Source organism: Alosa sapidissima, chromosome 1 (assembly GCF_018492685.1).
Source record: "Alosa sapidissima isolate fAloSap1 chromosome 1, fAloSap1.pri, whole genome shotgun sequence".
NCBI classification, from domain to species: domain Eukaryota; kingdom Metazoa; phylum Chordata; class Actinopteri; order Clupeiformes; family Clupeidae; genus Alosa; species Alosa sapidissima.
Window position 1 is genome coordinate 53972848 of NC_055957.1, and position 12925 is coordinate 53985772.

The 12925-nt window shown below is 41.0% G+C and overlaps 1 protein-coding gene across 4 annotated transcripts in view; it reads left to right on the forward strand.

The window, feature by feature from the left end:
* Nucleotides 1-4269, forward strand: part of fam110b (family with sequence similarity 110 member B) — a 43198-nt gene extending 38929 nt beyond the window's left edge. For all 4 annotated transcript variants that reach the window (XM_042109678.1, XM_042109660.1, XM_042109667.1 and 1 more), the window contains one exon: nucleotides 1551-4269. In XM_042109678.1, coding sequence (XP_041965612.1) covers nucleotides 1967-3226 — 1260 coding nt within the window. In that variant the 5' untranslated portion in view covers nucleotides 1551-1966 and the 3' untranslated portion in view covers nucleotides 3227-4269. The remainder of the gene's footprint in view (nucleotides 1-1550) is intronic.
* Nucleotides 4270-12925: the final 8656 nt, after the last annotated feature.

Below are 12925 nucleotides of genomic sequence, written 5' to 3' on the forward strand. Positions count from 1 at the left end.
ACAGACACACACACCAAGTGCCGCACACTGACTTTTTGATCTCATTGGCTAATGATGTCTTGACCTAAATTGATTTATTGTTCCAGAACAGATTCTACCTGCAGATACAGGGACCTGCAATGGGTTTGCCAATGGTACCCAATTATTCCAACTTGTTTATGGAAAACTTTGAGCAGGATTTTATCTACTCAGATAATCCATTCAAACATCCATTCTGAATGTGTGGTACAGGCATATTGATGATGTATGTTTTATATGGAGAGGAAGAAAGGAGGAGTTGGATGCTTTTAATGATTATGTCAATACTAGATTGCCTTCCATTCAATTTACCTTGGACTCTGACCATAGTCTTGGCCTTTTTGGATGTATTGGTTAAAAAAATGGGACAAAATGGGATGAAATTTAGCGAAAAGACACGGACCATAATGCGTTTCTGGATTACCAGAGCTTTCATCTGCTGTCACTGAAACATAGTTTACCATGTAGTCAATTAGTAAGGGTACGCCGCATCTGTGACCGCAAAAAGACATTTGAAAGACAAGCTATGCCAAAGATTTGCGGACAGGGGATATGATCATACATTATTGCAGGGTTGTCTTGAGCAGGTGCAATATCCAACGCACAAACTTAATGACCGGTAGACCGACTACAAACACAAACACCCCAATCACTTTTGTGTCTACTTATGGACACATATCCAACTAATTAAAACTGCGCAATCTGCGCACTCGTTCACAAAATGTCCTGACCTTGACTGTCCCTCATGTTAGAACGGAATTAGGAAAAACAGCGTTTGAATTTTATGCTGCCAAAAAAATGGAATGATTTGCAACATGCGCTGACAATGGAAACTTTGGTTTCCTTGGAATGTTTTAGAAACCTTATTACCGGTGTTGTGCAGACTGTTTAGTGTGAACTATGATTGTTGGTTTATATTGTTGTTGTATATTGTGTATGTAATCAGGGTGTCATTGGAAAAGAGAGCTTGCTCTCAACTGACCCCCCTGAATAAATAAAGGTGAAGAAGAAAACGTATCGTTCAACGTCATTGGCATATTTTAAGCAGCGACCCAACCATTGGTCAGGCTTTTCAAGATCCCCTGTGGTTTTGCTACTTAAGAGCATCCAATTTGAGAGATTGCCTGGTGCAGTCATATCTTCCTGCACCAAGTTTGCCATGTTTTTCTTTCAAAATACCAGAGGGTAACTTCAAGTGCTTTCATTGTGTAGTATGCAATTGCATGCTCACAGAAAAATCATTTACACATCCAAACACACACAGGATGTTTAAAATAAAAGGCAGAATTGCCTGATAAACCTAATTTGTTTGTCCATTTATTGATGTGTCCTTGTGGGCTACCTTATGTGGGCAAAACAAAACGTCAATTGAAAATCAGAATTTGCAAACATAAGTATGCCATTAGAAAGAAGTGTGTGTGTGTGTGTGTTTTTTTTCTCTTCCACTGGTCAGCAGCCCGACTACTGTTGCTAGGAATGTAATGTCACAAGATCCGTTGACAAGGTTGGTCCTTTTTTCTCCTGTGTTACAGATCCACTTGGCCGTCGTCCAGGAACACAGGAGGAGATAGACTACGCCGGCCAATTCCTCTCATCCACCCACATACCATCCCACATTCTCTCTCTGTGCTGAGATGTGCTCAGCACAGCATTGTTGAAGCTGACCTCAGCTCAGTGCCCTCCTTTCCCTCCCTTTTCTCCTCTTCTACTACTATACTATTTATTTCTACAGACCCAAATTGGGGTGCTAGGGGAGGTTGAGGCTCTGGAGTGTATGGAGCTTTGACTTCAGAGGACATGAGGCCCTGCTGCTGACAGCTAGAGACGCCCCCGATGCTCTGTCATTCCCTGGCTTGATGTTTGTGCCTGTGGTGCACAGCTCACAGCCCCTTCACCCATCACGGCGGCCATTGGGAGACCAGCCCACCCCCACCTTCGTGCTGACGCTATGCCCACTGAGACACTGCAGCCTGACGGCAAGTCCGCCAGCCAGGGGGCAGCCTACGCCTCAGCCGTACCACTACGCATCCTCAACAAAGGGCCTGACTACTTCCGCAGGCAGACTGAGCCCAACCCCAAACGTCTGAGTGCTGTAGAACGGCTTGAGGCTGACAAGGCCAAGTACGTCAAGAGTCAGGAAGTGATAAACGCCAAGCAGGAACCGATCAAGCCCTCTGTCTTGGCTAAACCGCCAGTTTGCCCTGCACCTGTCAAGCGGAGCTCCGGTGGTGGTGGTGGTGGTGGTGGTGGTATGAGCAGCACCAGCCTCAAGGCCTCAAACAACAACGCCAAATCAGACACCTGTGCCACCACCGCCAAGCGAGAGAACCTCAACTTGGAGATCCTCAAGAACATCCTTAACAGCTCTTCATCGTCTGATGGTCCTCCTGTCAGAGGAATGGCTGCCCACAAACCTGGCAGCCGAAGTTGGGCTCCACATCGAGACTCAACAGAGTCCTCTGAGTTTGGCCGACGATCCTTTGCTGAGTCACTGAAAGTCCCAGGGACATCGTTGGGTGCTTTGCAGGGGAGGCGTAGTCCCCAGCAAGGGGGAAACTTAAACCTGAGTCGGCGTTTGCTGGAAGAACAAGCGGAGGGGCAGCGTTGCTCGCTTCTGCATGCCTCTCATAGCTCCTCGGACATTCGCCGCCTCTGCAATGGAAAGCCAGTGCACACAGCCTGTAGCAGTAGCAGCTCTGCCCCACCGCTACCCCCCAAACCCAGACCCCAGGCCCTGGCTGGTTGTGACAATGTGCTTAGCTCCACAGAGAGGGAATCTCTCCCACTCCCTCTAGCCACCACTAATACAGACTTGGAGCTGGAGCTTGGCAGCTCTGTTGCCCGCCGGCCCTCCCTTCATCGCTCCAAGTCAGATCTGAGTGACCGCTATGCTCGGGCCGGTGCTGATGTGGAACGTTTCTTCAACTACTGCGGGCTGGACCCTGAAGAGCTGGAGAGTGTAGGTGTGGAGAGCTTTGCTCGTGCCAACTCTGATATTGTCTCACTCAACTTCCGCAGTGCCAGCATGATCAGCTCTGACTGTGATCAGTCACGGCACAGTAACGAGGACCTGACAGATGAGGAGGAGGATGGTGCTGGTGACCGTGTGCCCTATGGCATCTCGGCTGTGGAGCGCAACGCCCGTGTCATTAAATGGCTCTATAGTATAAAGCAAGCACGAGAGTCTCAGAAGGTCTCTCACGTCTGAGGAGACACTGAACCTTTTTCCAGACTTCAGACTTTGACCTTTTACTTTATTTGTGTTTTTGGCAATCTTGGGCACTGTCCTTGAACCTCCAGGTGGGGTTAATCAAAAAAGCCCTTATAAAAGTTTGACTGCTGTTACATTTGGTTGCTTATATGTGCATTCAGTGCATTTGTTGTCCTTTGAATCTGCATGGTTCTTTAACAACCTCCAACTCCTTCATGTGTGGCCTGGTAATGCAGCTGATTTAGGTCAACCAAAACACAAGACCTGTAAAAATGGCTCCTTCTTTCTGCCATTAATCTTCAATGCAGCAATTATTTCCTTTCTCTTTACAGATATTTCCTTTTGGGTTTTGTATAACTCAAATTTAGTCTGACAATGGCAGGTCTGTATTAGGTACATTGCTCATTTTCATGATTCCAGCACACTGAGCCAATGAAGCCATATCAGTGTGAATGCAAAGCTGCAGTGTGTTTCTTGATTATTCTGTCCTTTTTCACTTGTTGGGAATCTCTCATCTCCGATCTATATAGACTGTGTGTATATGGGAATGCACTGCGCATAATTGACTGCAAAAAGCATGTTTCAGCTTCATGCTCTGATCCTGTGCTCTTTGCTGCACTCAGTCTGTGTTGTGCCCACAGCTACCACTTCAGTTACATTGAGACCCATTTATCTTATGTGCTTTACTTTTTCACACTTTGTTGCCCATAATATTTCCTATGAAGGACTGTTTTTGTGGTACTTTTTTTTTCTGAATGTTGTACATGCTGTAAGAACATGTATATAATTTCAGCATTGTTTGGAAGGAGAAATGTCTGAAGAGTAACTTGCTATGTTCAATCCATAGCTCTCAATCTGTCTCTTATGTCATTTTTGGTGTGTTTGAATATGATCACAATCAAATCTGTGTAACACTGTTATAAGAATGACATGTTGTGTATATTCAAACTGGAGTTGTGGCTTTAAAAAAAAGTCATCAAGAATTGCTCATGATTAGTTATGTTCCAATAAATGGCTAATTTTGCCATCTTTTGCCATCTAAAGTTAAAGAGTCGTGGTGTGGTCTAACTGAAAATGAAAACATACATGATTCTGATGGAAATTGTAATACAATTGCAGAACTGGACCAGAACAGTTTGGAAGGAAACTGTTATGTTGATGGCCGCATGTGGCAATGGCAACTGTACTCTTTGAATCAATGGCCGTTTCAAAGGGTACAGTATAGTTATGCACTTCAGTTAAGAGGGCCATGGTTACACTCCAATTAAGAGGGTCATATACTTCTTTCCAGGTCTTTAACCTGTTTTGCTCCAATGAAATGATTAAGAATGGATAAAAAAACGCTTCTCTGCTTGCTCAGTTGTGTCTGTATCACATCTGCTGCCTATTTCAGACATAAGCTATACTCTGGGCATCAAATGGGCAGTCTGTATGTGTGAACACAAATGTATGAATTAGGGCTGTCAAAATAACTGATTAATTTCGATTAATTAATTTGAGAAAAAATAACTGATTAAAAAAATTAGTGCAGATTAATCGATTCCGTATGACCTTTGAGCCCGAGCCGTTCTAGTCAGTAAAAATTAGACTGTAAAATGAAGGAGAGAGAAGAAAACGTGCTGCCTGGATCATTGATTGGAACATTTACTCTTTAAAAAACGGCCTGATGGTGTTCATAAAAAATAAAGTGTTGAAAATAAAGTCCTCTGCAATGTCTGTCTGCAGCAAGGAATTTGCATATCACCGGAGTTCATCAACTCTATAGTCGCACATCAATGCAAAGAAATAAGTGTTGACATTGAGGGGAGTGTTAATTTATTTTCATTGTGTCCCCTAGGTTATATCTGTGGCCTGAAATGCCTTGTATGTGAAAAAAAAACTTCTTCCCGAAGCACTTTTGAATTTATTTCCTCAGCATATTATTAGGTCATATCATAGATTATTATGGCAATTATTTGAACAGTGAAAATAATAATAAAAGAGTTTTTGAACTTTAATGTCACTAATGCTGATTATTCAATGATTCATTTGAATTTAAATATGTAAAATACTTTCACAGCAAAATATATATATGCGATTAATTTAGATTAATTAATCACAGAGTATGTAATTAATTAGATTAATTTTTTTAATCGATTGACAGCCCTTCTTGTTCATGACAGACTGGCGCTCATTTGCAAAGACGGGAAGTTCCCATGTAGGCTACTGTTCTCGCTGTGTGGTTTGCACATCCACTATGTAAACACAGTTAAAAAGCAAGCCAAACTCTGAGACAAGAAGACCATCGCGATTTAGCTATACACCCTAAAATTCTGCCGTTAATTTATGCCCAGATTTCAACATTATTAACCTGTTATTTTAAAATACTGCACTTTGCTGTCAAATAAAGAGAAAATGTTAAATTACACTCTGTTCATTGTTGTTTAACCAAACTTGAATGTTTTCTCTTTCCTGTTAACCCACGTCCAAACAACATTATCATACAGTATTTTGCATTCTGGGAAGGCATAAACCAACCATAGGAGTGCACTCTATGTAATACTGGCCACTTCTTTTCTACACTACGTCTGGAGTGAAGCTATATTGTCATTTAGTTGGCACAGTATTGCTCAGATGCTCATTACATTTTTGTTATCTAGCAGCGGTAATAGTAGTGGATTGGTGTTTGTATCAGTTCCAACCATGAGGCACCTTCATATACTATCTGCAAAGTCCTCTATAAGCCTGTGTGGTGATGATAATTCACATGTCGAGTGATGTTGGTGAGTTGCCTCTAGGGATTATGGGTAAATGCTGCTTTCTTGTTTCGAATGTTTTTTTTTCTCTTATCTTATTGTGGCTTCTTGTGATGTGTACAAGGTAGAACAACTGATGAGCAAAATGACTGTGTAGGTGATTTTCAGAGTATGGTCAGGATTACCATTAAGGAGAAGACCATTCTTGAAATATAAAGGACATTATAGATAACCTATAGACATACCTCCATTCCAAGTTCAATGTGAAATTGATTACTTTCCCAATTATCATTACCTGCCCACTTGGAGCTCTCACTAAGAATGGCAACCCTACTGCCATACTTGATCCCTTTTCCCAATGTAGTTGTAATGTGTCCAAGCGGATGGTGAGACTCAGGCAATGAAACTCGAGCTGACTTTTTTTTTTTTTTTTTTTTTAAGCTACGGGCAGGTTTAGGTAACAGACAAAACGGAAAACATTAAACAAAAACACTGATCAAAACGAAAAACAAACATGGGACAACGCCCGCAATAACTAGGCCCTCAAAGCACTCAGGATTGGTTCAGTACTGCTATGACGGTCATAAAGTACTTATTGTACTGATTGGTCAACGTAGATCTCCTTAAAAACTTGACTTGTTTTCAGAAGAATTATGCAAGATTCTAGATGGGGCCTTTTGAAAGCACTTCTGCTTTTCTCAGAGTAGATTATAGGTCCTCAGGTCTTGCATCTTTTATCTCAGGATTAACTGAAACATTACACTGTCTTGGGTTGTGTGATGGTTACACAAAATGACATTCGAAACAGTTTCTACAGTCATTGGTCAATGTGCATGTATACCGGCCGAATGATCAACTGATGGTAACAGCCTATGAAATGTGACCTGATTTTACTCTTCTTGTTTATTCCTATTAATCCTACTATGGATAGAACCTCATATCACCCATTTATTATTTTTATATTACACCCCAAGTGAAGTTGTGCATAAAATGAAGTTATAACCTTATTGTCTAGGTCTAGTCGTACTTTTAGTTATTAGTTCATGTTAGTGCCAGAGGTAAACTAGGGGAACTAAATTAATTTACACTACATGTACTTTCTTCAATAAGCCTAACCATTGAACTGAAGATTACATTTTCAATGGTGAGGCTTAAAAGTATGGTGGCCGACAGGTGCAAACGGACTGCATACAGTATTAAGAAAACACATGGAAATCCACAAGCAACTTAAGAAAACAGATTCATCGATTTGACAACACATGCGCAGCATTTAAAAAATATGCTGCAAATTCATACAACAAATTCATACGACACAGTGCAAATTCAAATAAAAGAAACATTACAGAAATGCCCTGCAAATTTACAACACAAACAAAATTGTTGAGAAATTGATATATGGATGTTGAAATGTACTTTCAGCTGAGACAAAAGGCTGGACTGTCACACACACAAACAGTCATAAACTGTCACACAAACACATGCATGAACAAGCGCTAAACAAACAATTGCCATAATAATGCTCTACCACTGCGTGTCGGGGTCCGGTTCACCCTGTTGGGACTTATTTTCCCAATACGGCATTCTATACATTATTCCTTACTTATTGCTGCATTGCTGCATTAAATTATTGTTTAAAGTAGACCAGTGGTGTGCACAACACAATGCCCAGGTCAGAGATTTACCCCACAAACATTTTTGGAAGGCTAGTCTTATCAAGCCACGCCGCTGCCGGTATATGGCTCTACCTCCATTGGTTCAATGTCTGACCACATGATGGCAGAAGAGAATAAGTTTTATGTGGGGACATCACTGTGCGGGGAATGGGGATAGTTGTCTGCCCTGTTGGCTGTCTAAACCTTTATAACCTTTACATTTGTTTTTAGCAGGTTGAAAATAACATTCAACACTAATACATTTACAGTACATAAGGTGGTCCCCAGGTCATAAGGTGTCCCCTAGTTTTCAGCCTGGCCCTGGGTTCTTCCAGCCGCAGTTGGTCTGCTGACTGTAGTGCTCTGGAAGGGGAATGGTGGTGGAGAAGATCAGACAGGTAGGTGGGGGCCAGACCATGGAGAGATTTGTACACAGACAAGAGGAGTTTGAAATTGATGTGGTAGCGGATGGGGAGCCAGTGGAGTGAAGCCAGAACTGTGGTAAAATTTGGCAAAATGTGGCAGGTGAGGAGTCGAGCGGCTGAGTTCTGAACCATCTGCAGGCGGTGGAGCTGGGATTGATCGATGCCAGTGTAGAGAGCATAACAGTAGTCCAGTTGTGATGTGATGAAGGCATGGATGACTCTCAAGATCGCTCTGGGGCAGGTAGGCTTTGGTCTTAGCTAGGGTTTCTGAGATGGAGAAAGCTCTTCCTAACTACTGCACTGACCTGCTGTTCAAACTTGAATTTGCTGTCAAAAATCACGCCCAGATTTCTGATGTTAGAGGCAAGGGGGCCCAGGGCATTGGTGGAGAAGGCCGGAGAGGTTTTGCCAAAAACAATCAACTCAGTCTTGCTCTCATTAAGGTTGAGGAAGTTTGCACCCATCCATGCCTTGATGTCAGCAAGACAGTCACGCAGTAGATGGAGTGCAGCCTGCCCATCAGCCTTAAGGGGGATATACAGCTGGACGTCATCCTCAAAGCAGTGGAAGGAGATGCTATGTTTTGCCAGAATATCCCCTAGGGGTAAAATGTACAGTACAGTACTCACTTTACTTCAGAAATATAGTATTTTGGGCATTGTACCTCAGACAACCTTTTTTGTCCCATAACTGCAGTTATTTTTTGTAATTAGTTTATTGTAATAGTTTTTGTAATTCTTTTTTGTAATAGCCCTAAGTACTGTGCAGTTATAGCCTACTCTTAGGACACCCTAATAGTTTTTCCTAGAAGCAAAGAATATGTTGATTTTTTTTTTATTATTATTTTTGCACAATATGAATGGGTATGTTTTTCACTTGTATAGGCCCTACATCCTACCATGTCATCAATTTGTCCCATATCTCTGTCATCATGAACTAATTGAACAATATGACACAAGTGAGAGTGGAGTTGGTATAGGTCCAGGATATCCCTATGGCGCTATGCCTATGATGATTCATTCATTGTAATCAGTCCACTCGTGCCATCAATAATGGACACATGAATTTTGGAATTTTGAATTAAGTCTGCTGCCTGCATTGCCTTATAATAGGCCTTGACATTTCAAATTATCTGTAAAGCAATTATGTTTTCTAGAGGAAGTGCCTGACACATAGCCTATCTAGATTAGAAAGAGTTCACAAACATTTTTATCAGTTTGTCACTTTCAAGGTAAACTGCATACTTTAATTCCCCTTTGTCTTAGACTTTTATGGTATTTGAGAGGTCATAGTGCATGCATGTCCAGACAGAGCAGTTATTTTCGTTCATATGCTGCATAATCAAAATCTCTTTCAGATAGATGTGAACACTCCTTTGAATTAAATAAAAACAATTATCAGTCACCACAGTGGCATTATTTATTCATGTTACAGTCATTTTTTTTTCATTTTATAGACCTACGGGGCCAATTGCTCTGTCAGTTAGCATTGCACTAGCTGCGCTGTGCTTTGAAACCGTACTCCTTAAAACAGAGCTTTTGGAGTTTAACACAGCTGAGCACGAAGTTGAACGTGATTGCTGTAACAACTCACACAGGATCAGCTGATTCCTAGTTAAACTCGGGTTAAACTGCCTGGAAACCATACGTACTCTACTCTGATTTCGAGTTTTACCAAAGATTATACATGGCGGATCAAAATAGTTAGTCGTAGTCAAGGGGTCAGGCGAACATTCAGAGAGCGTAGACACTATGTGCGCTCTGAGGCTAGGAGTAGACCACTTCCAGCTAGCATTGAATTGAGCCCTATTAATTTTGGCGTCACTTTGACATCAAATAACATTATAACTGAAGCGTTTTAAGCCTTTATGAACCTTTTCTATTTTCGGAGAAATGCAACATTGTGTGATTGGCGTCATAGCCTCATAACTCACTTTACGGCTGAATAATAAACTTTTTCCGAAAACAATGCTATCATGACATAATATACGTAATGAGCATGCGACTTAGCGTCGCACAGGAACAAAGTACAGTAACAGTATTCTCAGACAGGACTTGATCCCCATTTCCAGCCTCTAGACATGAACTACAACAAACTATCTTGCTCCGCCATGTATAATCTTTGGAAAGATTGCTGCCCCACGGCTGTTCCATGCTGTTGAAGAAATTTTATATTCAGGACAGAATTCTCCTGACAAAGATTTTTCCTTAAAGGCCTGTCTCTTCCTCTCATGCATTCAGTTTTTGTGATGTCCATATAGTTGTGATGCACAATATAACCTATGGTCAAAAACCACATAAGAGCTTTTGTCAAGAGTAGAAAACATGCTATAGGCCTACTAATATGAAGATCATTGATTATGTGTATGTTTCTTAAATCATTAACATGCTAAACCAATTTGTCTGACTGATCCTGTCGCAACATTATTGAGATGATATGTCTTATACATTTTGTTAAAGAAATGGAATTGTAACATGCCATAAATGTGAGATGTGATGATTGGTGGATGATGATTATGTATATTGATGATTGATTATTGTTTGATAGTGTTCAAGGTCAAGGTCAAGGTTCTTTATTTGCTGTCCGCTCTGCTGTGTCTCAGGTTGTATGTGCAGTGTTTGTGTCTGAACAGAGAGTGAGCTGGGTGGAGTGAGTCTCTGATGATTCTCTCTGCTTTTTTCTGACAGCGCTGCACAAACATAGAGCCCATGGAGGGAAGTGTTGTCCCAATGATCCTCTCTGCCATCTTTATGACTCTGCAGAGCCTTCCTCTCTGCCTGTGTGGTGGTACCATACCAGACAGTGATGCCTGTGGTGAGGATGCTCTCTACCAGCCCTTTGCAGGCCTGGGTGAGGGGGCGGTGGTTCAGACCAGCTTTCCTGAGCAGTCTGATGAAATAGAGCCTTTGCTGGGCTTTTTTAACTGTGGCTGTGATATTATGAGTCCAGCTCAGGTCAGATGTAACCTGCAGTCCCAGGAATCTGTAACTGTCAGCCCTCTCCACCTCAGTCCCTTTGATGATAAGAGGCTGTAGAGGGGGAGGTTTGTTAGAAGTAACACATTACTGTAATTCCACTACTTTTAGTGGTAACGAGCATGTAATGAAGTATTTTTTTTAGGGCATTTGTCAAAAGAAATAATAACGTGTTAAAAAATGTAACGCTGATTAATCGCATTTCATAGTGACATTTGACCCAGTGCAGTCTGGCTATCGTGACAGAAGGAGGCAGACGAGAAAGCACTGCTTTGAATATAACATTTAGCCTAGACCTATGTTTTAAAAAGAACGCTCAGACCAATACTGTTGACAGAAGCATCAATCTACTGTGCACGCCAACGTTATGATTAGATGACATCTAATTTTTCAATATGAACTATATCAATATGAACCTATATGTACGACTTCGACATCGTTCAATTCATCCCTTTTGTTTCCAATTTGCGGATAGGCCGTTGGTAATCTTGTTTTTATGCTGGCAACAAAACAAAAGGCTTCACAAATATTACAGTAGGTTGCTAGTGACAAAATATGAGCTTTCAGTGTGATACGATCTCTTTGTAAATTACGTTTGATCAAAACGTGTTTCATCTGTATTCCCGCTGTTTGGATCTTATCTCACTCAATGAACAACATCTGTAATTGTCATCCGATAGCCTAGTCATATGGGCAGACATTCAGTGAGTTTGAAATAATTAATTTGATAATATTTTCCATCTTTGCAGAGGAAAAGTTTTGTGTAAAGGGAAGCCGGTGCAATTTGGCGATTTGGGAAAATAAAAGCCTGGGCTATTATTTAGAGTTTTACGGTATGTGAATAAAAATCTACACGTTTGAATGGCCAAAAAAAGGATAAATCATAGGGGGTATTCCACACATTACCTTGGTGTTAGGGTAGCCTACTCTTCACATGTCATTGACAGTGAGTGGTAACTTCAGTCATTTGCATTTATTATGCTAAAAATCAGGCACTATGCTGATGCCTGACCCAAAGGGGAAATTATAATAAAACAGACACGTTAAACTTTAAAGTCTATAATGTTGGTTTGGCTGTTCATTAATTCACTCATCTGCCAAACTTGTTTTTAAGATATGTTCATAGCAAAAATGGATGCATGTGATTAATTTAGATTAATTAATCACAGAGTATGTAATTAATTAGATTATATTTTTTAATCAATTGACAGCCCTCATTTTTTTAAACAAGTAACACCGTTACAATTACTGAAATTAAAATGAGTTTGTTACTCGTGTTACTCTGTTTATCTTGTGCAAAAAACAACTTAAGCAGACAAGATGGCAGATCCACATTTGCTGCTTTTAATCTAACATCGCCCGACCTTAGCAGTGTTTCCCGCGATTGTGTTTTGTGTTTCCATTGCAGATGCATTCTTTACAGTTAATGGCAGTCTCCTCCTCTTGAAAGCCTTTCCCTTTTGTTTCCATATCATAAACTGCAAGTGGTGCAGTAGGCGCATTGTCGTTAATCTTTCAGCTCTTCTTTGCTTATATTACGCAAAAGCCTCGTTATATTAATTTTACAATCTTGCAACATAGCCACAACACAACACCAATATGCCTATAGCCTTGGTACAGACACACACACACACAAATTTAACTTGAGAGAAATATGCAAATTTCACTTTCCAAAAAAAGAAAGAACCCTCCACAAATAACCTACAATATCACTACTTGAGTTTACATGGGAATTGACATCCACGGGTTCATTTGTCTGCAACAGAACATAGGCTACAACTTCTCTCTGGGACACCTAACTGAGCTGGTTCTTCAAAAGTAAAAGTTTGAGAACTCATGGCTACTGTTTATTTGAAGGGTTGAGACTACAATAAATAGGTCTACAAATTACAGTATGTTTACTGTGTGT